This window comes from Mesoplodon densirostris, chromosome 15, assembly GCF_025265405.1.
Source record: "Mesoplodon densirostris isolate mMesDen1 chromosome 15, mMesDen1 primary haplotype, whole genome shotgun sequence".
Classification (NCBI taxonomy): domain Eukaryota; kingdom Metazoa; phylum Chordata; class Mammalia; order Artiodactyla; family Ziphiidae; genus Mesoplodon; species Mesoplodon densirostris.
The window spans coordinates 37,798,399-37,821,917 of record NC_082675.1 but is presented as its reverse complement, the minus strand read 5'-3'; the positions used below and the strand labels follow the sequence as shown (position 1 = coordinate 37,821,917).

The window sequence follows — 23,519 nt, the reverse complement described above, 5'->3', positions numbered from 1 at the left end:
TGCATTTTATCATTAAAATACAATGATTATTTGGGATAAAGGCTTTAAGGGTTATAAAAATAGTCTATGAAATGCTTCAGCATGGTGTGAATTCTCTAATAACGTGCTTAGACTGAGCAAGAGAAAGATGCTAAACCACCTCAGGGCTGATCAGTGAAATGTTTTTACCTTTGCTGCATATCAGATACCCCATAGTGCTGCACGACTGTTTTATTATGCTAATTTATGACAAGTGTGTTTTTTAAAAGATTAAGGAATTATTCCAACATGGCTGCTTATTTTCAAAGTTTAATGTCTAGGTACCAGCACGTGATAGAAATTTTAACATCTTCCTGGACTTTGAGGCAGTTGGATCTACTTTTGTTTAAAGATTACATAGGAGAATGTGTTTTTTGCTGAAAGGATCAAGTAATGATGCCTGAGGTTAGTATGACTTTCAGCTGAACTTGTTCTGATGGGTAGGATGAATTTTTTTTTCTATTTTTGTAGAACCATACCCAAGAAATTTTAAGCCTTTTCACTTAAAGCAAAAGCTGTTAAGCATTCAGCTCTAATTCCCTTGGGCAGCAAGGAGCTTCTCCCAAACTTCACCATCTGGATACTGGTGTTTCTTTACAGATTCCTCCTTCATTTCTGTTGAATAACCAGCATCCTGTCAAAGACAAAAAATGGAATCATGTTAATAACCACCTAGAACAAAAGTCATTTATTTTACTTATTTCTGCTGTTCCTAGAAATGCTTTTAAATCAAAGCCAGAGGCAACTGAATTAATATTTTAAAAATAAGTTTGCAGGTTGTTTGAAATGGGGGCGAGGGACGCACTGTATTGGCTGCTTCTCAGGATTAGTTAACTAGTCACACTTCCTTTGATAGTTCAACCTCTGTTGGTGAAAATGAGCCCCAATCTCTTGAACAGAAGGATAAATGGCACAGATAACACAACTGCAGTCAAAACCTTTCACTAACTTGCTAGATGGTGCCGGGTTTTTCTTTTTAGTTTAGTTTTGTTTGGGGCAGGAAGGGCCCAAGGAGTGCGGAGTGCATGTTTTCAGGTCCAGCTGGTGAGGAAAGGCTGGCCTGAGAGAATCCTTGTCAGGGGCATCCTGACCTTCAGGCCTGGGGAATTTGACTGACTAAAGAGCCATTTGTTTCTAGATATTGAAAACAGACTTGAAGGAGACAGAGCTTTGTGCTCTGGGGTCTAGCTCCTGAGAAGAGTAGGGCAGGGCTGGCAGCGCCTCCTCTGGGGGGGCCTCCCTGGCCAAACTCACCTTAGGAGGCATGTAGGAAGCTGCCTTGATTATCACGGGGTACTTGAAGTGCTCGTGCAGGTGGTCGACGTATTCACACATCCTGGGAGGAAGGAATCGGGTTGGGGTAACAATGCCTTCGGTTAGATAGTTCATGTGGTGCTGTTAGGGCAAAGGGGCAAGCACCACTAAGAAAGGATGGACTCTGCCAAGGCTTGGCTGATACCATGTATTTCTATGTAAGTCCCTCAGCCTCTGGACTTCAGGTTCTTCTCTGTAAGGTAAAGCAGTGTGGGGGCTTGGATGAAATGAACTGTGAAGTATCTTTTAACTTAAGGTTTTGTGAACCAAAAGGCATCAATTTAGACTTAGATGTATCTGGGATTATTTGGGTGCCTCTAGCCAAAAGGTGAACAGATTAAAGTCACCAAATGAGGTCCCTTCCAGCTACACAAATGATTTAGAAGAACACAGGTTTTAGGATCAGACCAATCTGTTCAAATTTGGTGTCAGCCACTGTCTAGTTTTGTGACTTGGGGCAACTGACCTAATTCTGCTGCCTTACTTCAGCCATTGGTTAATGAACAGCTGAGATGAGCAGGCCCTGTGTCCAGTGCCGGGGACACAAAGGAACTGGTAAGAGAGGGCCTTGTGGTTTCAATGGCCGTAGATACCAAGTTGTTGACTATAATATGTACTGTGTATAATCTATAAAGAACAGGCTACAGATGAAGAACCGGCCCCTTGGGAGAGGACAGTGGGCCTTGAAGAATGAACAGGGAAGCGGTGCTCCACACACAGGGTTACAAAGCAGGTGACAGCACACAGCATCTGTGTCTGGTGGCTGTCCCTCCTGCATGGTGGCATTCCCAAGCAGTGAGGTCTGCTTTCAGGGGGTGGTATGAGGTTCTCACCCACTCATGGGTGGGCATAGTGTCCAGTGGGTCAGGGCTGACCCTCTTTTTTGCATTCCTCAAAACTTTGCAGGACCTGTCAAGGTTGGTTGGAGCCCCTCCCTTAGTCCTGCTTTAAGGAACTGAAATGAGGGGGCAAAAGCAGAATAACCTAGGAGTGTTCGTTTTTCTAGTTTAAAATATCTCAGGTTTAAATACCCAGCTGCAGAAAGAACCATTACTTTATAGTTGAAGTCCCTGTAGACCCACACAGGTACCACTTCTCAATCCTGAACTTGATGTTCACCTTTCCCGTGCGTGTCCTCACACTTTCACTGTATACCCCTAGTGATGTTTGCGCTATCGCATTTAATTCTTGGAGGAAAGAAAGGCATAATAAACTCGTATGTCTGCAGGTGACTGGAAGGAGACTGTCCTAATTTAAAGCTCACCTGGCGCATGTTGAGAAATAAGATGGAACTAAAAGATGCAGCCAGATCCTGAAGACTCCAGTGTTGGGAAGAAATTGGACAGAAGCAGAGAGAATACATACGATGAAAGCGGGGCTTTAGAAAGTCAAACAGGAGCTGTTTCTGGTTTCCATTTGGTTGCAGACTCTTCCCACCCCCCCTTATGTACCTAGAAAACAGTAAGTCAGCTACCAGGAAACCACCCTCTAGAAGAAAAAAGACTATGCAGTAGTGGGTCTCAAACTGCCTTTGAGTTATGGGATGTGCCAGTGGCCAGGGGTCTGGCTTGGATTGAGAGACAGTACTGAAGTTAATGCCACATCACTGACCTGTCTTTGAGGCTTGCAGAGACTGATATGAAGTCACATATAATCAGGTGCTGCACCAGTTCACAGAGGCCAACTCCACCAGCATGCGGGCACACAGGAACTAAAAGTGTAGACAGATTCCCACTGAGTGCCAAGTAGGGCAGCGAGGGAGAAGTGAAGGAGAACCTGCGGCTTTGCTTGTTGCCTGCAGGTGATCAAATCATTAATATTTAGGAATGAAAATCATCAGAGATTCCCTGATTAAGCCTAAATGAGAGTTAGAAAAAAGTCAAAATGGGGAACTCCAGAGGGAACCAGGCAGGGAAATGGTGTTTGGTCCGCGACCCCGCGGTGCCCTTACTGTCAAACTTTTTGGCCATCAGCAGCACTGAGAGGTTCTCGTTGACACTTCCCAGCCTGCAGCTGTCGATCTGGAGAAACTGCAGGGCTTTTGCCTGTAGGAGTTGCTTAAATATCACTCTATTGTGGCACTGGAAATAGAATTAAAATACACCAACAGAAGAGTCAGCCTCGGCCTTCAGGATCTATACACCTGGCACTGTGCCCATTCTGAGTCTCATCGGTGGCCTCCTGGAAGCCCGGAGTGTATTCATTTTTTGTTCTCACTTGGCATGAGGTGAGCCCTGACAGGCCAGGCGGGGACCTTCTGATCACTTCGTTACAGATTTGCTGGCGGAACCACGTGTGTGTCATGTAAAAGTCACACCACTCGCCACCTATCAGTGCATAACCACCACCTCTAAGTGGGAAATGAAGCATCAGGATGAAATAAGGGGATGGCGATGAGCAGGTGGCGCGGGCGACGAAACAGAAGCGTGGCAGAACGGCGCTGCTCCTTTTGCTGGGAAAGCCGAGAATCTGTTCCCTCACACAGCTCCGCTCGTGGGCCGCCTGCCGCGGGCTTTGGCAGGCGCTTATGCTTCGTTTATAAGCACAAAAAGGGAACGCTATCGTGTTTACCCAGTTTGGAAGCTGGCTTTCTTAAAACCACATGGTGCTTATTAGGCCCCTGCAGCTTTAAATTGCTGCCTTGTAAATTCCGATGAGCTACTTTGAAAAAGATAAATGACCTTAGTCATAGGAATTGTAGAAGAACATGCAAGCTCTTTACTATATATATGTTACTCCAGACTATGAAGTGGTCTAAGGTGACCCAATTTCTAAGATTAAGAAAATCTCCCAACTCAGAACAACAGAGGTGATGTAGCCTAGCATATGCCAGTGTCCCCAGTCGGTGGCCAGTGTGTGCTGACCCTGAGGAGACATCTCTTACCTGTTTTCCGGTGGCAACGCCAATTCCCAGGGGGACCAGTGCCTGTGAAATATAAGGCAACCTGATGTTATTTGCCTAAGTTTTTGAACTGAGACTCCTAATGTTTAAAAATACTTAGAGCTGTTCAGCTATTTAGAGCTGAAGAAGGAAACAGCCCTGCCGTCGAGCCGTGTGAAGTTTAAGGAGCCGCAGAAGGTGGTAGAGGGGGTCGGGGGGTGCACTGGGCCATCTCTGTCTGACCCCAGCACGTGTTCCATCCCACAACCAGTTCCTCCCTGATTTCTCACCCATCCGGCAGCCTTTGGTTTAAATAGGGCTGCTCATGGAGCTTGCTCTGTCAGGATGCAAAAATATAGGGCTCCCAGAAGTTACACTTTCTCCTTATGAGTGACCCACCTGGCGCTCTGGCTTATAGATCTGTGCTGTGAACCCGGCTAATGGGAGACTCTCCCTGAGAGACAGGATATTTCTCACATATTCTTACATATGAAAGGGAGAGAAGCCGGCCCAAATTCAGGTGAGTTTGCCCAGGAAGCGCCCTGGTTCAAGGGCTCTGTGGAAACGGATGGGCAGCCTTCTCATGGGGAGGCCTGACCTTGACATTAGCTAAGCAAACCTTTGCTTGTGAATCAGCCAGAGGAATCTACACTTTGTTTCAATCTGGGTGAGTAAAATATTTGAGTATCAGTCAGATTTCTGTATTTACAAAGTATGGGAATCAGGTCTGTTAACCTTTGGATTGCTGGTAGCCTTTCAACTTGTAGCAATTTAGTTTCTCTAAAATAACTAGAACTGTGAAAGGGAATAAGCCCAGGAATCTTGGGATCTGTGACCACCGCTCTAGCAGCAGCAGCAGGTTTTTTACCTTGGAAATGGTGGCACGCCCCAGAGTATCATCAGGGGAGGTGGGCTCCTCAATCCACAGGGGCTTGGACTCTGCCAGTTTTGCCATCCACTCCACGGCTTCGGGAACATCCCAGCGCTGGTTGGCATCCATCATCTGAAAGGACGGAGGGACCCTTCATGGGGAGGTGTGCCCGCTGCTGACCTTGCTGCAGGCTGTGGCTCCCAGGAGGAAACGCTGTCACTCGGTGCCCCTGACTGCTGGGGCCCAGCACACACCCATAACAAAAGGAGCCCGAGAGCAGCCACCAAGATGAACTCTGGCTCCAGATACTGTCTCAGAGGAGATGCAAGTCACTCAGGGAGCCACTGTGAGGTCCAGAAGTGCCCTGGCCTGGGCCCAGAAGTGCTCGCTGGCCCTGGAGCTCCAGCCTGATCTACAGTTAGAAACCACCCAAATACATTTGTCTTGCAGGGTTCATCATTTGTAGGAACTGTTTTATCACATTCTGAATCATGCACAGTTAATACCGAGTTCGTTCAATAGTCACTTATTGGCTATTGCCTACTATGTGTTTGGCACAATAATAAATAACCCAAACTCTTACCATTAACTAGGCATCTACTCCGCTAGGCATTTAATGGATTTTGTCCCATTTAATATAAGAACTCTATGAGGCAGTTCACATTAACACATCTTACAGACAAGAAAACTGATACGCAGAGAATTAACTTGCTCAAGGACGATAAGTAAATGGTGAGTTCAAATCCAGGCCTCTCACTCTTAAGGCCTGGGCCCTGTGTGTGCAGTGAGACTGCCAGGAAGCCAGGTGCTGGGTGTGCAGAGACAAGAAAGGGCCTCTCCATCCCTGATATCATCACACTTGGAGAAGCCAGACACAGAGATGGATTTCTTTAGTAGAATGTGCTGAGTGATAAGAGGTCCCTTGTGGGACTCTGTGGGAACCAGAGGATAGTGCGCCCAGAATCTATTCTTGTCATAAATTATTTAGATGAGAATGACCTCGCAAGACAAAAGTAGCATTAATTCATGTATAAATAATGGGACTTTTGATCTTAGGTCCAGGACTCAAAACTTCTATTTTAATATATGAAACATGCCTCCAAAAAGATATAAAAACATCTTACTGTGACTATTTTATGAAAATATTTTACACATAGGAAGAAATGTTTTATAAAAATACATAGGAATGACTGATCCTTAACATTTATCTCGGCAAAAGTTCCAGCATTTCTTGAGCAATGGCTCCCTGAGACCCACCTACCTGAAGGCGGGTTGGCGGATTTAAGAAGGGGTGTTGAATGATTGACATACCGGGGGCGCCAATGGGAGACCTGTTTGCTCAGGCGCATCTGTCCTAGCACAAAGGAACAATCCCTAAACCTGATCTTACTGAATTAGTTCTGCAGAAAAAAAAACTATCAATCAGCCCCCTCAGTTTTTTGGGTTGTTTTTTTTGTTTGTTTTTTTAAACAATTCGCCTACTCCAAGAGCTCAAAGCTGTACTTCTGACATACGGTGTTAAAATTCCCAATGTTCTTTAATCCTTGCTTGAAACAAGTTGTATTTTGGCCCTAGACAAGGCTTCTCAAATACAGCTGCTTACTTCTCAGTGGCAGGGAGGTTATTTACCAGCGTCTTCTCAGGGCCGATCATGTTTCTGATGAGTCGGCATCTACGGATGTCATCCTGGAGATCAGCACCAACTTTTACCTTAAACCTATAAAATAAGTTTGGTCTCGTAACTTAGATCTGTCCCCTGACTTGGCAAAGATACGTGGCTTTTCTGCAGAAGTGACTGTTTCTGTCAATAATTCACAGGTCACATTTTCTAGTAAACTCTTGCCCTTTCCCAATCAATCTTCAGACAAGCCACTCAAAAATAACCCTGTAAGTGTATCTTTTTATTCAGTATCGGGGCAGTAACTCTAAATTACCTGCTGTCCTGAAGTCCAGCAATGGACGGAGCAGCTAGATCTTTAATAACATTAACTGAGTTTTTGCTGTGCCATGAAGAGGAGTTAAGAACGGAAAAGGCATAGTCAGACTTGGCGGGTGAGCTGGCATCCTCTCCCTCACTCACCAGCCTCTCCTACACACGGACGCCAGTCTGCTGCTTTGGAGCCAGGATGGCCCAAGGTCCTCAACACCCACCCTCTGTGCTGACAAAAAAGCCCCTCTCACAGCCTGTGCCATTCCCTCCCCTGCGCTCAGCACCAAACACACTAAAGATGACCTTTCTATCCTGGGTGGAAGCCTTAGCTTCTGGATGCTGGGCTTCCCATGCTCAGGGGCCTAGGAATCTCTCCTCGGCCTTCTCTGACTCCTAGCGGTGTCTGCTCCAGCCTTTCCTGGGTACATGGAGGGAGGGAAGGTGCCAGCACTTACTGAGCACCTGCTACCAATCCCAGCTGTGCTGGTCCTTTTCAGAGACAGCAACTTTGAGGAGAACCATGAGATATTATTATTCCCATTTTATATAGAGAAAATGAGGTTCAGAGAGGTTGAACAATGTGCCCATGGTCACACAGCAGGCAGGCACTGCAGGAGATGAAGGGAAAAGACATAATGTTGATTCCAAATCCCCCACATCCCAAGCCTCTTTCCACTGCTTCATGCTGCCTCCATCAAGTTCTCAGTCCCCAACCCTTTACTTAGCTGAGGATTCAACCAGAGTTCAGTGCCTCTCAAAGTTCACTGGGTACGCAGATCACCCAGGGATCTTGTTAGAATGCAGATTCTGATGCAGCAGGTCTGGGGTGAGGCCCAAGATTCTGCACTTGTTTTTTAAAGTTGATGATGGGAGATCTTGTTTTTGGTCCTTACTTATTAAGCAACCTATACAAATGGTTTTCTAAATCTACTGCGAGCAGCAGCAGGGCACGCTAGTGCTGCTGCTCCACAGACCACACCTGGAGTGGCAGGAGGCGGGTGGCCAGACTTGCCCAGAGATCCTGGTGACAGCTCACAGGCACAATGTCTACCTTGAGCCACACGGATGGGCTCAGTGACCAGATCAAAAGGTGATAGCCCCTGTGTCCTGCACAGCTTCGGGATTTGGGGCCACTGCCCACCGTAGTTTACCCCAAGGAAACCCCAGGATGCCCAGGGGTCCATAACCACGCAGGAGAAGGACAGAAGAGAAGGCAGAGGCTTAGTCTGGAGAGGAGGTGGCCTGGGGAAGAGGGGGACCAGGCTCTTGGGAGAAGAACTCCGAAGAGAATTATTGCGACCTGTGGCTGGAAGTTATAGGGAAGCAAAGGGTCCGCTACACTGAAGCTCTTCTAACACTCAGAGCCTTCCAACAATGCACAAGTGCCCTACAAGCTCGCTGCCTCTGGAGGTTTTCACGTAGAAGCTGAATCAATGCTTGTTACTATAGTAAAGAGTAGATTTCTAGATCAGGGCTGGAAATCGATGATCTCTTTCAACTCTGATGTTCCAGGATTCTAACTAGACTCAGAGCTCGTCTTTGGAGAAAGAGCTTCAGCTGAAATTTCCCTGGTGTGTCCTTACACACCAGACTGCTCCGGGCGAATCCTGGCCTCCTTGGTACCTTTGGATCCTGGCTCCTCTCAACCGACCAGCCTCTCTCGCTAACTGGAGAGTCAAGTTCACCCAAATAAGTTACCTGGTCCAGCCGTCCTCCAGCGCCTCGCTGCAGAGCTGTGGGGAGAGGAGCAGAGCCATCACCGCCCACACCCCTAGGTCTAAGCAGCACCGTGGCCACCACTGACTGGGCTTCACAAATGCTACGGCTGTACCGTGAACCAGAAGAACCACCATGTGTTGAAATTCAGAGCAGAAACAGCTTAGCCAACAGAGCATGACCGCTTGGTGACTTTCTTTCCTCATCTCTATGGGAACCATTTCATTAATGGTCACCACATTCCTGGTTGGGGAATGGAGCATTTCTGTCCCTCTTTTTAAAGTCAGGATGTTCTGTGGCATCCACAGAATGAGTGGATAAAAGAGTAACGAACGGAAGCTAGTCTCCCCTCCTCGCTCTCAGCGGCAGGTGAGCGCGGGGTGATGGGAAAGGGCAGTCAAGCAGGCAGGCGCCGACCGCCCACCAGGTGCCACCATGTGCTGCGAGCATCACACCACGGCAGCATTCATCGGAATCCTCAGAACCAACCCCCGCCCCCGGACAGCTAGTATTTCCCCACCTCGCAGTGAGGACGCCGAGGCGGAGCACGGTTAGGGCTCACATGGCACCACGTCACGCTGCTGCCTCTGCCCGGGAATCAGCTTCCCCCTCCAAGGCCAAGGTGGGGCTCACCAGCTCACGGGCCCAGCGTCCACAACGGAAACGGCTTTCCTTTTGCTCACGTCCAAGGACCTCCAGGGCGAGGCCTGGGATCTCTAACGACTCAGAAAGGCTAAGAGGAAAACATGACGTCTCTCCAGAAAGCCTGTCTAGAAAACCAGGTTCAAGCACCCACCTGCTTCAGTGTGGCGTCCAAGTAGCCCAGCCAGGCGCACGACGTGGTGTAGGCGGGGTAGCCGTGCACCAGCATTTGCTCTTCTGTGGAAACACGACGCTCGTCAACATTTTGTGTTTGCGGGACCTTCAGCTTTAGACTTGCCCGTGGCTAAGGCGCTGCCCACAGAGAATCCAGCTGTTCTCCTGCCCGCCCTGCACAGGCACCCGGAGGCGGTGCGGATCCCAAGGATGTCGCACCCAGGGCCCGGGATACCCCCTGGGATGCCCTGCTGGCCAAGGCCTTGCCCGTGGCGTGTGGTGTAACCCTAAAACCAGCCTTGCTCCCAGCAGTGGCCAAAGTGAACTCTAACCTAAGAGATCACACCAGGAGGCCGCTGCATCTAGACTCAACCGTCTGTCCGTGGGCCTGCTGCAGGGGGATGATGCGAACCCCTGGACACTCAAGGACGGGGACACTCAAAAGTGCACAATGATAGCAAAAATAATGAAGAGAATTTCCTCACAACCCACCTCGCTCTTTTTTCCCAACTTGACCTTTCTGCAAAAAATAAAAAGCATTATCACTCTTTTAGACAACAAAGCACTCGGCCCCACTGCTTCCATATAAGAATGGACCAGAAAGCTCCCAGTTCCTGGGGATGACTCACCATAGGCTTCCTCCTCTGTCAGGACGTCGGTGATGTACCTAAAATCTAGGCAGGATACCAGCTTCCTGGGGTCCTGGCGGCAAGACAGCAGGTAGGAAAGGCCCACATCAATTCACAAGTGGATTATGTTTCTAAGAATCTGCTGGACATGGGCTTATTCTGTCCGGGAAAGGACCTTTGGGTCCCCTTCTCCTCCCTCCCCGAAGTCGGGGCTTTGGCCTCACTGGGGAGGCCCACATTCTCAGCTGGGTCTCTGGCGAGACCCCCCCACCCCAATCTAAGTCAGCCAGTTTGGAAGCAGGTTGTACTGTGACCAATAGTACTCCACTGTAACCCTTAAGTATCATAAAAGCTCTCAATGCTGAGATTCTGCTTCTTTTAAGACCACTGGCATTGAAACAGGGAACAGGATCGAAAAGAATGAAAAGTCCACAGGTGGGATTTCAGGCACCTTCCTAGTGGCCCCAAATCATTCAGTTCTGGGGGCCACCTCCAGCACCCCTCTGAGAGGCCAACCTTGAGCCTGCAGGTGGCTCAAGAGGTCCACGTCCTTCCCCTTCAGATGGCGCCCCCATGCCACCCGCAACGATGTCAGAGAGATGATGTTACAGCCTCTCATTTTTGCTTTCCTCCAGAGAAGAGACAACGTCTGCCAGCCCAACAGTCTTCAAGGCCATGGTTCTTTGTTTTTTCTTTTTCTTTTTTTTAGTAAATTTATTTATTTTATTTTTGGCTGCGTTGGGTCTTTGTTGCTGGGTGCGGGCTTTCTCTAGCTGCGGCGAGTGGGGGCCGTTCTTTGTTGCGGTGCGCAGGCTTCTCATTGCGGTGGTTTCTCTTGTTGCAGAGCACGGGCTCTAGGGCACACGGGCTCAGTAGTTGTGGCTCGTGGGCTCCAGAGTGCAGGCTCAGTAGTTGTGGCGCACAGGCTTAGTTGCTCTGAGGCATGTAGGATCTTCCTGGACTAGGGCTCGAACCCGTGTCCCCTGTACTGGCAGGCGGATTCTTAACCACTGCACCACCAGGGAAGTCCCAGGACCTTCGTTTGTTAACTACCAGATTTTCAGCAACCATCTAAGGCATCGCCCCGAGCAAGATGATGCTCAGAGAGGTTAAGCGGCATGCTCAAGGTCACACAGCCAGGAAGTGGTGGAGTCCAGATTCAAAGCCAGGTCTGCCTGGGTCTGAAGTTCACTCCCCTTAACCTGCCCAGAGTTTTTTCCTCCTTGGCAGCCAGGTGCTCATCCCTGATATCAACAGGTCAAGGAGAAAGGAAACGGCAGGGGCACATCTTTAGAATTCACCGTGGGCTCCTTGCTCAAGAGTCTGATCTGCCATTTACTCTTGGAGTCAAAGTGACCAGATAATATTTTAATAATAACATCTTGCTCATCAGAGTTTGTAAAGCACTTTTCTCAATTGCCTTTAAACCAATTCTATGGAGTTTCTAGAGAAGTTATGATTATCCCCTTTTCACAGTTAGGAAATGGAAACTCAAGAATTTGTATTACATGTGGAAGCAAGTGCCACAGTGGGGGAGGCGGGACCATCGGACCTCCCTGCCTGCATGAGCACAGCTCTTTGTTACTTCAAATACCAGAAAAAGAATATTAGACTTGGGACTTCCCTGGTGGTCCAGTGGTATAGAATCCATCCTGCAATGAAGGGGACGCGGGTTTAATCCCTAGTTGGGCAACTAAGCCCGTGCACCACAACTACTGAGCCCATGCGCTCTGGAGCCCGCGAGCCACAACTAGAGAGAAGCCCGCACGCCACAACTGGAGAGAGAAAAGACCCACACGCCACAACTAGAGAGAAGCCCACACGCCGCAACGAAGAGCCCGCACGAGGCAAAGATCCCGCGTGTCACAACTAAAGACCCGACGCAGCCAAAAAATAAAAAGAATATTAGACTTTACTGGGTTTTGTTTGATCAGCACTACAGTGATTGATCCAGAGACAGTGCTGAATGTGTTTACTGATTATCAAAAGGCAAGTAATCCATGAAATCCATTCCATTTACAGAAACAATGAGAATATTAAAGAATTTACTTACCATGTCAACAAGTAACTTCCACAGAGGCTTGAAGAAAAGAAAAGATTTGTAAAATGTGTGAAGTACCCAAAACGTGTGAAGTACCCACTTGTTTTCTGACAGTAAATGCACTAGTGGCAAATTCCCACTATCAGACTAACACCTGCCTGCCTGCCCATCGGCTCACTCTGCCTCCCAGCCCCTCGTCTCTGCCACCCCTTCTTGCTCAGCCCTTTCTAACCTACTCCAACAACAACCTGACTGTGGCCAGTACCTCTCAGCGGAGACGAATAATCGAACAATTCTCCGTATGTCACTTGGGAGCCTGCTGTGCGTTTGCCTTTGCTCGTAGAGGAAGTGTTTGTGCTGCAGGGTCACAGAGGTGCTGTCTGGAGGATTACCTTTCCCTCCTGCTTGGCCCACAGGTCCCACACGGCATTGAGAACGGCCGCCGTGGCCAGATGCACCACACCCTTCTCGGGACCGATCTGGTTAGGAAGCAAAACACACCAGCACTTCTTAGAAAAGAAAAAGATATTTAGGTCTTCTAGCCAGGGACATGTTTCATGAATTAAAAGGCAGCGATGGAAACTCACTTAGAGGGTAAGCTCTTTTTCAATAGTTTCTAACCTATAGAAGATTTGCAAGAATAGTACAAAGAACTATATATTTCTCTCTCTCTCTCTTTGCATATACATATATACACACATATACACATATGTACAGAAAAATAAAATATATAATATAAACTTATTTCACTGAGTAATCTGAGAGTAACTTGCAAATATCATGCCCCTTTAACCCTAAATACTTCAGAATGTAGCTCCTAAAAACAAGGACATTCTCTTACATGACCATAGAACAAGGATCAAATTCAGGGAATATAACATTGATAGAATACTATTACCTACAAAGACAGTCCATAATCAAATTTCACCAATTGTCCCAATAATGTACTTTCTTGTATTCACATATTGCATTTAGCTGACATTTCACTTTAGTCTCTCTTTATCTGGAGTAACTTTTCTTCTTTTTAAAAATGATATCAATATTCTCAAAGAGTACAGGCCAGTTGACTTACACAGTGTTCCTCCATCTGGGTTGGTCTGCAGCCCCATCATGATTAGGTTGCAACGTTGCCACCACATTTTTTTGTTAGGGCTATTATCTTTTAGAACTTGGGTAAGGCAGTATCCTTTAGGCTTCCCCACTGTGTGGTTACCATTTCCCTTTCTAAGTAAGGAGATTAATATTGCCCCCAAGTTTTAGCATCCATTGGTGATTCTTACCTCAATCAATTACAGGTATGATTGTAATATGGTGGTTTTCTAATGTTACCATTCCTGTTATATTAGTGTGTATTTGATTGTAATGACAAAGTTTCCCTTGTTGGTTGGTTGTTTGCTATCTGAACAGACTCATGGAGTCTTAGGTTATTCAGTGACTGGTAAACATCACCACCACACTTCTTTTGATGCTTGAATTGTCCCAGATTCGACCTTCGAAGGGATGCTTTAAAAGCAAGTTTCACTTGGTTGGCAGAAGTTAAGAATGAAATTTGAGACAATGTGGACAATGTGCCTTTCTCTGTGCATGGACAGGAGACTGAGCACTTAGGAAAAGACAGAGCTGATGTCAGGAGACATCGGCAAGGTCTTGGCTGCTAGACTGACCTTACTGTGATAAAATCCTCTCTCTAGAACCTCATTTTCTTCATGCTTTGAACTTAGGGTTCAAATATAGCCCTATACACATAAAGGTGCTCTGGTCTTTCTCTTCTTAACCTTTGCTCTTCTCTTACGTTTGTCCTTAATAACCGCCTCCCACAACTTCAATTCTACTCATATTATGTCTCCCTTAAAAAGGCTGCCCATTCAGCACTTTATCCTCTAGAGGGTCTAGACTACTTCTCCCCATCCAGGGAGCAGAGATGAGGTCCATAAGGGCAGAGATAGGATCCAAATATGTCCAGATTCAAGTCTAATAGAAAGGAACAGATTACCTCAAAATACTGATTGCCCAAATGGTTCAAGCCCTAATTTATCTGAATAAAATGTTTTACCTTAAAACTGTAAACCTGTCTCTATTTTCACAAATGCTGCAATCAAAGGACATGAGACCTGAGTTATTTATAGAAGTGTTTTACAAAACAGGTCCCTTACCCATCTGAGCTGCCCGTCGCTCGTGAGCTGTCTGTAGAAGCCTCTGAAATCACCAACAATGTCCCTGAGGTCCTTGTTAAGCAGGTGGGGGGCCAGGGCATTCACAGCACAGACAACTATTAAAGGGGATTTAATTCTTGTTTAGTTTTGGTGTAAATAAATTAAGACATGCAAGCACCACAAACAATCTAATGTGGGCATTAATGAAAATAATTTTAAATACAAAAGGTACATGCCTTTAAAAATTGCCCCAAATATGTCCTCTATGGTTGTCATAACTAATAGCACACAATAGAATAGCTGTTAATCTCTATACTGAGCTTAATTTCTGAAAAGAGCAAACCCATTTTGATTGACAGAGCCATAATCTGAAAGTTTAAATCATGTTCCCAAATCATTTTCCTGTTCACTTTGTAAAGTGTCCATATGTCAGCTTCAAAACCAAACCTTGCTAATTCATTGTTCCTAAGGAATAAGACTCTTATAGAATTCTTTTAAAAAATGCCTTTTCATCATTGTCAAGTATAGAAAGTATCTTGAATTCACAGCATAACTATTAAAAATGAAATGTATTTGCAATTAGCTTAATACTTACATGTAAAATGTTAAACTACATGAAAACATTTTTCATAAACATTAAATTTCTTACCATTGACTTGTGATAGACTACATTTTTCATAACTAATTTCAAAGTTAATCTTCATTTGGGTCAGCATTACCATCAATAACTTATTTTTGGTGTTCTACTTTATTTATTTATTTATTTTTCTTTTCTTTTTTTTTTTTTTTCTTTTTTTTTTGCGGTACGCAGGCCTCTCACTGTTGTGGCCTCTCCCACTGTGGAGCACAGGCTCCGGACGCGCAGGCTCAGCGGCCATGGCTAACGGGCCCAGCCGCCCCGCGGCATGTGGGATCTTCCCGGACCGGGGCACGAATCCATGTCCCCTGCATTGGCAGGCGGACTCTCAACCACTGCGCCACCAGGGAAGCCCTGGTCTTCTACTTTAAAAAGACTTCATTGTGTTATGTCAGATGAACAAGTAAAGTAACAAACTGTATGGGAAAGATCCTTCTATCCTTTGCTCAGTCTATAAAACACTCAGTCTATGTGTAAATGGCCAAAATAATCAAACCAAGTCATCAACTTAGCCCTAAAGCAATGAATTTATTATAAAAAATTTTGATCAACTTTTGTTTGGTATAGCCACTGCTTCAATATTAAAATTCTCACATCATTTCACAGGGTAGTTGTAGAGGCACAGTTTTACTATCAGTCAGATCTTAGGAGAAAGATGTTTTGAAAGTATTAAAACATGTTCTTAGGATCTGCTTGGCCTCTGTGTGACGCAGCCCTCAGATAATTCGCACTGGCTCTCACATAGAGCATTTAGGGCTGATCCACACCTTCCGTGTTCTCTAGGGCTTTTGTTAATGGAATGCAGACTGATTCCAGTTCAGGTGCTCATTCCCTAGAACTGTGAGAAGACAGGGTTCCTCACTCCTTGATGGCTGGTGCTCTTGGATTAAAGACATCTGAAGAGTAAGTCAGCGACTCAGAAAGTCCGTATCATTATCTGCATCAAACCTCTGTTCTACTGAGATAGATGGTTGCTGAAAACCATGGGCTGTTTGCATCACAAAGCAAACACATTTAACAAATGTTGAGGATGGGCTCATCTTTCACAGCTCTAAGAGAAGCGCAAGCAACACTAATACATTCATCTAGAGGATGTGGATTCTCCTCGCTCAAACTGAGGCCACTGCAGGATGTTTACTAAAATTTGGTGCCTTCCACAGAAATCTGGGCGGTGGTGGTCTGACTCCAGTGTGGAGAACAGTCTACTTCAGGTGTGCACGTCTGAAGTGATGGGTGGGAAATCCGTCTGGAAACACTCGGCCTTGGAGGCAGCTCCATGCTGACTGAGGCCAGGGTTGTCTCCTGTGACTACATCTGTCCAGGACTCATTTCCTGGCACCTCCTGCCCGGGAGGGACAAGTCAGTAAAGGCTATGGAGGACCGTGGGTCTGAACTCTCATGCTGGCAAGAACCCTTATGACCATTTTTTCTCTTTAAAAATTATGCTTTTTTCACCTCTTTTTCTTTTCCTATTAAAATAAACTATATTGGTCTCATTTATACATAAAAAATCAACCATAACGTTCCCCGCTGTCTCACATATAGGCGCTTTCTTCACAGTAATGAGGAAAGCATTGTTTTCTTTCTGTTTTCTTGGATCATAAAAGATGGATGATTAGGTAAGTAGGCTGATAAAGGCTGCAGAAGAACCGTGATGAGCTAATGGAATTTTTTTCAACTTTAATTTGAACACCACATAACACGTTCAGTGAGATGGCAGTGGCAGTGAGTCACCTGAAAAATGCAACAAGGTTAAAATTAAAATGGGTTCCGTCATGCTGTGGTCTGAAACAGGCGGAAGGCACCTCCATCACCACAAAAGAGCCATTTGTTCCAGGCACAGAGAGATGGAAATTGATTTCTCCTGCTCGAGGCATCCATTGGGACAGTGTGGGGAGGGGAGGGGTCAGGGAGGTCCCCACACAGTGAACTCAGCAACACATCTGTCCCAGGGACCACGTGACAGTGCAGCGTCCCTCCGCTGCAGGCCCAGTTCCAGGTCCTGGCTGTTAACAGAGAGTGGTTCTTATGGCTTGTCCCAGAACACATCTTGTAAGCTTGCTGAGTTTTGTACAAACTCTGGGGGCCGCCCTGTATAGTTGGAGAAAGCAGCTTCATAAAGTGCTCAACTTACACCAGAGAATTAAAGTTGCAGGAGAAGCTGATACACAGCTCAGCAACCTGTGGGGGTCAGCGGTCACTGCCTGGGGGAAAACATCAACAGTGAATGGTTGACTTAGGGGGAGGGGGTCAGGGAATCATTGCCGAGGTGCCTCCTTCTGCCCAGCCAATTCCTAGTTACCCCTCAAGGCTCATCTCAAAACCTCACCATTGCTCTGAAGCCGTCCTGACCCTCCTGGGCAATGAACTAAACTTTCCGTGTAGCTTGTACTCAAAAAAAAAAAAAAAAAAAAAGTCCTTCTCGCACTGCACTATTGATTCTTTTATGTCTGTCTCCCTATGTCTGTCTCTCTATGTCTCAAGGAAAGTTTGTGCTTTCCTTCTCCTTGTACGTGGGACTCTGTCCCCTTTCTCTCTGTTTGTAAAGTCATTTCTGCAGTGCCTGGCAGAGCGCCTAGCACACAGGAGCACACAGGAGGCGTCTGCGGAAGGCCCAGCTGACGGATGACTGGATGGCAGCCCTGGGAGGAGCTGGAACAGCCTGATGGCATCCACATAACGCTCAAGAAAGATTCCCTTGTCCTACACACACACACACACCTTTTATCTGCTCGATGATACTAAAATCGTTCAGTGGGTCAAGACTTTTCTTCTACAACTAGGCAAGGGCTGACAGTACAAATATCCATGAGGGAGGTATCGCATCACCACCAAAGTTAGAGAATCTATTTCCTCCCTTCCTGGACCCTCACCTTTCAACCTATCATAATTCAGCTTCAGCTCCTAATGAGCCATTGGAATTGATCTGTCAGAGGTCTTCTTTTTGTACATATTGAATTTTGTACACTGTGCGTGCATTTAAAAAAAAACAATTATGCATTTAAAAGAAAAAACAAGCAAATAATTTGTATGTAAATATTCCGGAGAGAAAGCACTTCAGGCAGTCAGGACTAACCGAGCAGCTGTCTGGGCCTCAGTTTCCTTATCTCCAAAAATGTGGACGCTCAAGACTGCTGAGCCCTCGTCCAGCTCCGAGAAAAGACAAGCCTACTCACGGCTCAATGTGCATTCTTCACTATCTGCTCTTCCAGATGAGAGTTCTGAAACTGGGCAGGACCTACAGCCTTTTCTGCCCAGAAGAGCAGTGAACTTGAAACCAACTCGGTGTGGAATATTCAAAAAAGCAAGTAGACTCTGTGCACACAACAATAAGCCTTGTTCTGTGAATGTATGCCTGCCTACGTCATGTCCCTCACTCACTCACGCGGTTCAGGTCCTCAAAGCTCTGCAGAGAAATCTGCTGAGATTCAAGGATTCACCTGCAGTCTATGGATGACTACAAGGAGATAAGTCAAATTCTGCTATTTAAAAATTTATCCCAATGAAATAAAACATCAAACATTGTTTTTACTCACTTCAAGCAGTGTAAATACGGAGGAAAAAAAGGTCAGAACTGGAATGTAAATGAAACTTAAGCATTCTGGAACCTCAAGGGATGTTCAACTCACCAACTTCAGTGCCTTTCCCCAGAGTGAAGGTGATTCCGTAGCCCTTGAGTCCATCTTCCGCATCCGTCTCCAAGACAACGTAGGCAGCTGAGTAATCAGGGTCTGTGTGCTGCAGGGGAAATGCTCCCCCCAAATCCGCAAACATGAGAAATCCCCAAATAAACCCGGGAATGACATCACGTAAGAACAGAAAACACCAACAAGAGTTCCCATCAGAGGGGACTGTTCATGTTCCCCAAAGGAAACACAGGAGCTCTGAATGGACAAAAGGAATGTCCTCCTGAAGGATGGCAGTTGGACTTGAGGTGAGAGTGAAGATCCAGGAATGAGATCTGGGAGTCTTTGGCATAAAAATGGTCACTGAAGCCATGAACACAGAGGGGGTCTTAATGGGAGTGTGTGATGAGACAGGAAAGGCATTGAGGCCTGAGCCTTGAAAGGGAAGAAGGTCGTCAGTATAGGAAGGAGCAGCCAGAAAGGCAAGTGGTCAGCGAGGGAGGGGTGGGCAGCAGACAGCAAGAAATGTAGACCAGGGTGAAGGACACTGGAAGCAGAAATAGAAAGGGCAGTTCCAAGAGAAGGAAGGAGACACAGGTCGACTTCAGGTTAAGGAGGAAGTAGATGTATGGGATGGAGGCAACAGGCATGGGCCAGTAATCTAGGGTTTGGTGGGGAAGGGACAGAAACGGGGTGGAGAGGTGTAAGGGCCAAGTAAAGACTATTCCAAAGTGGGAAGCCCTGTCCATGTGGGATGGAGAGGGGCCACTAGAAAAGGAGAGAGACTTAAAATGAAAAGGGAACAGGCCCTGGCAGTCAGGAAAGGTGAGCATGGGGACACAGGCGTAAATCAGTTCTGGAGAAGGACACGCCTTACAGAATAAAGGGAAAGATGAGAGGGATGGCTGGAGGCTGATGCGCAGAGGTGGGGCCAAGGGCGCATTAGTCTTCAGTCTTTGTGGCGACACAGTGGCACAGGACTGGGTGGCAGAGGCGGGAGAGAGTGGTCTGGACAGCAGCTCCAGGGAGCTCAGCAGACAACGGGGAATGGAGAGGAAAAGTATGGCTGGGACAAGACATGGAAGCAAACTAAGTGTCCATTGACAGATGAATGGATAAAGAAGATGTGGTACATATATACAATGGAATATTACTCAGCTGTAAAAAAGACTGAAGTAATGTCATTTGCAGCAACATGGATGGACCTAGAGATTAGCACACTAAGTGAAGTCAGTCAGACAGAGAAAGACAAATACCATACAATATCACTTATATGTGGAATCTAAAATATGACACACAAATGGACTTTACAAAACAGAAACAGTGTCACAGACATAGACAACAAACTTATGCTTACCAAAGGAGAAGGCGGGTAGGGATAAATTAGGAGTTTAGAATTAACATATACAAACTACTATATATAAAATAGATAAACAAGAAGTATTTACTGTATAGCAGAAGGAACTACATTCAATATCTAATATAAACTATAATGGAAAAGAAAAAAAAAGTCTGGCTGGGAAGTGGCAGGCTCAGCTGGAGCTGGGCTCTCTGGAACCGTAGTGAGCTCCTGGATAAGCGCTGCTAAGAGCACCGCAGGCCCGAGGGCTCCACATTTCTTAAAAGGCTGGTAAGAACTCGTAACTGGAACCCACTGCTTGAACAAATATGGGGAACAGTTTCAGGGCTCCTTCATGAAAATACCCTACTTGTGATCAGGAAGGCTCGCTCTGCTGCTAAGTGCTGAGGGAGGTGAATTGCTGAGTGCTGCGTGCAGTAAGGGTGCGGGGAGCAATCCTCAGAGTCATGGCAGTACTGCTGAGGACTGACAAGCAGACTTGCGATTAAGAAGGCACTTGGGGGGAGTTCCCTGGTGGTCCAGTGGTTAGGACTCTGTGCTTCCACTGCACGGGGCATGAGTTAGATCTCCTAAGATCCTGCATGCCTCGGAGTGGCCAAATAAATAAATAAATAAATAAATAAAATAAAAGGAAGGCACTTGGAAATCAGCGTACAACACACACCATATCTGTGGGAGATAATACTTCAGTATTTATGAGCTTGCAATACAGCTGTCAGTGGGGAGGGTGGGAGGGAGGGAGATGCATGAGGGAAGGGATGTGGGAACAGATGTATATGTATGACTGATTCACTCTGTTATAAAGCAGAAACTAATAAAAAAAAATACAGCTGTCAGATAATACTCTCTCCTGACCCAGAGGTCATAAACCACTCAGGCCAGAGACAAATTCCATTTCCTAAATTATTCCACGGTAAGCCAGCAACCTTAACACTTCACAAATTCAAAGAAGAGAAAAGTGGAGGTCAGCACTCTTCTGCTTCAGTTTCTTCATATGTAAACAGTAATCACAGCCACAGTTATTGCCAGCCTTCTCTCTGTGTCAGGCTCTCTACACACATCTCATTTACATGTATAAAGCAGACACTGTTATACCCATTTTACAGATGAGAAAACCCAGGCCTGGAGAGATTGTGTGGTTTCCCCACAGCTGCTACACCTCAGAGAGGCAGAGGCGATAGCACATGATCAGGTATTTGAATTTTACGAGTCAGTAAAATTTCAAACATTTGTTTGGAGATCCACAAAGGATTGCCCAGTGGGTGTTTTTTGTCATTTACCATAACATCATATAAGAAAGGACAAATAAGGGTTTTTAAAAGCAGGAAGAACCTAATCTCAGAATAAAGGACATTCTTTTAAGTAACTTTAGCACTTTTTAACAAGAGGTCATTTCAGGTACACAAAGAGCCTAGGGAATGTAATAAACATCAGGGTGCCCTCCACCCAGCTTAAGAGGCAAAACTTTACAGTGTGAATGAAAGTCCTTGGGTACCCATTCCCCTGCCTCCATACAAGTAACAGATAATCATTATCCTAACATGGATGTTTCACACATTCATTACAGACCCTGCAACTTTGTTTTTCCAGTGTGCCATGTGTGAGTGGGCCGGGAGGGGCAGTGAGGATCCAGTGGGGACAGGCCTGGAGGAGACCCTGCACAGGACTCATATTTGGGAACCACTGCACTAGAAGGTGGTGGCGGCGTGGGCTGTCCCACTAACACTCTCAGGGAGTAAAAATGCCCTTCAGTGCTTACTTTACTGCATCTCCAAAGGCTGACATCTACTTGACTCTTTATGTGACACATCCTCTATAATCATGTTTTCAGGTAATTTCATGAGAGCCCCCTCTCACACAACCCAGTTACTGCGAGTTTGTTCGTCTGGTTTTCCAGCCAGACTGTGACTCCTTCACTTCACGATGGGCCTCTTGGGTTAGGAGCTTTTCCAGGTCACACAGCAAGCTGGGGCGGAAACAGGATCACCACCTAAAACACCCTGCCCGGGGCTTCCTGGTCTCCTTCTCGTTGAGAAGTTAGCGCTGTGTTTTAGGGTTTCACTGGTGGGAACCTAACAACATCGTTTTGCAAATACGATTCGCATTTCCAGCAAAATGAGAATTGTAAATGTAAAAACAGGAAATACTAAACGTCAGCAAAGGAACAGTAAGAAAAAAGAAAAAACCCTAGGAGGGTGGAGAGTCTCTAGATACCTTCATTCCCCTTCCCGACCTCTCCACTTACAAAAGCAACGGTTCCAAGGTTGGGAACCTTCCTGGGGCCCGTGGGGTGCCCCGAGCCTAAAGGGCCCAGTGTCGGAGGGGCGGGAGGGTTCCGGCGGTTAGGCAGCGCTTACCATAGCGTCCGAGCCGTGGCGCCCGAGCGACGTGGGGAAGCGCACGTCGCGGACCGAGAGCCGAGAGATCTTGCCGTGCACCATGTCGCCCGCACCCCGGGGCTGCCAACTCTGAGGGACACACGGAGGCGGGGGTGTGTGTGTGCGGTGGGCGCTGATTGGCCGCGTGGCCCGGGGGGCGTGGCCGCGCTCGAGAACTTGGCGAACTTGGCCCGACTGGAGTGGCCAGCCCAGTTCAGGGTCCCATGACTCACACGTTTTTCGCGCCAAGTTTCCAAGTTTCCGCCCCGTACTGGGGGAGCTGCACCACAGGCGGACTCGTTCGGGTTCTCCACCCACCTCACTCCGCATCGGCGACCCCGCAGGACCGTGCTCCGCCCAGACTAGAAACATGAAAAGTGACCTTACCGGGAGCAGTGCGCGAGAGTGCGAGTCCGGTCAGAGTACGATCACCTAGCAGCAGATTCGGGTCAGCTCAGCGCCTGCCCTCAGTCGGAAGGTCAGCCAGGACAGCCTTGGGCTAGAAGATCCTAAGGGTCTTTTAAGTGACCTCAGCCCATTTACCACCTGATAAATTAAGAGGCGGGTCACCATTTATTACACCCTTGCTGATGCAGAGTGCTTTAAATACATGACCTCTTATCCGCCCAACCCTACTAGGTAGGCAGGTCATGTCCACTTTATTGGTGAAGGAATGGGGATTCGGAGAGATTGATTTAAGAGACTTGCCCAAGGCCACAAAGCTAGTTAAGTGGCTGAGAGTTGTAGCTGCAAACCCAGGGCTCTGTCCTCTGGGTTGCAGGGACTCTGGGGTTCAGAGCTATAGGATCCCCCTGACAGCATGGTGAAGGCTATGGACACCGCCCCCTCCAATGTGCCCATGTAAGTTTTTATACCATTTTGGGGGGCGGGGGTCACTGACCCCTTGCCTTGTAGTACAGCAGGCCACCTTTCAGTTCCTACTTCTGGGGACTGCTTTGAAAATTAAATGTTTGGGAAGCAGTGCTGTATAGATATTCCATTAATATATGTTCCTGTTGGTATGGCAAGGATGTTTTCAGGGATACCCAGGTCACCTCTGCTGCTCAAGGATGCAAAAACCCCGCTGAATGAATTCCTTTGGCTAAAGACTGAGATGGTTAACTCAAACGCCTACAGAGGCTGGGTGGA

At 46.8% G+C, this 23,519-nt stretch overlaps 1 protein-coding gene across 3 annotated transcripts; it reads right to left on the bottom strand.

The window, feature by feature from the left end:
* Nucleotides 1–223: 223 nt before the first annotated feature.
* On the bottom strand, nucleotides 224–22,435 carry ENOSF1 (enolase superfamily member 1). 3 transcript variants are annotated; one of them, XM_060119737.1, is made up of 16 exons: nucleotides 22,350–22,435; nucleotides 18,636–18,744; nucleotides 14,370–14,485; nucleotides 12,609–12,695; nucleotides 12,229–12,255; nucleotides 10,185–10,248; nucleotides 10,039–10,086; nucleotides 9,527–9,609; nucleotides 8,713–8,747; nucleotides 6,714–6,801; nucleotides 5,082–5,216; nucleotides 4,217–4,258; nucleotides 3,284–3,413; nucleotides 2,944–3,043; nucleotides 1,273–1,354; nucleotides 224–652 (listed from the first exon to the last, which is right to left on the bottom strand). In XM_060119737.1, exons 1-16 carry the CDS (start codon nucleotides 22,431–22,433, stop codon nucleotides 551–553), a joined length of 1,332 nt encoding a protein of 443 aa, XP_059975720.1. In that variant the 5' UTR covers nucleotides 22,434–22,435; the 3' UTR covers nucleotides 224–550. The 3 variants fall into 3 exon arrangements, with proteins under 3 accessions (XP_059975720.1, XP_059975721.1, XP_059975719.1); XM_060119738.1 differs by lacking the exons at nucleotides 14,370–14,485; nucleotides 22,350–22,435 and having other exon boundaries at nucleotides 18,636–18,698; XM_060119736.1 differs by lacking the exons at nucleotides 12,609–12,695; nucleotides 14,370–14,485; nucleotides 18,636–18,744; nucleotides 22,350–22,435 and adding an exon at nucleotides 12,482–12,584 and having other exon boundaries at nucleotides 10,039–10,066; nucleotides 10,176–10,248.
* Between the last annotated feature and the right edge of the window lie 1,084 nt (nucleotides 22,436–23,519).

Bases quoted from the DNA above. Each gene is read 5' to 3' on its own strand.
- ENOSF1 (XM_060119737.1), bottom strand. From the start codon at position 22,433: ATGGTGCACGGCAAGATCTCTCGGCTCTCGGTCCGCGACGTGCGCTTC. The intron at 10,249-12,228 runs GTAAGTAAATTC...TCTTGCCGCCAG, and splicing joins GGAAGTTACTTGTTGACATG to GACCCCAGGAAGCTGGTATC. The intron at 9,610-10,038 runs GTGGGTTGTGAG...GTGTTTCCACAG, and splicing joins AGTTGGGAAAAAAGAGCGAG to AAGAGCAAATGCTGGTGCAC.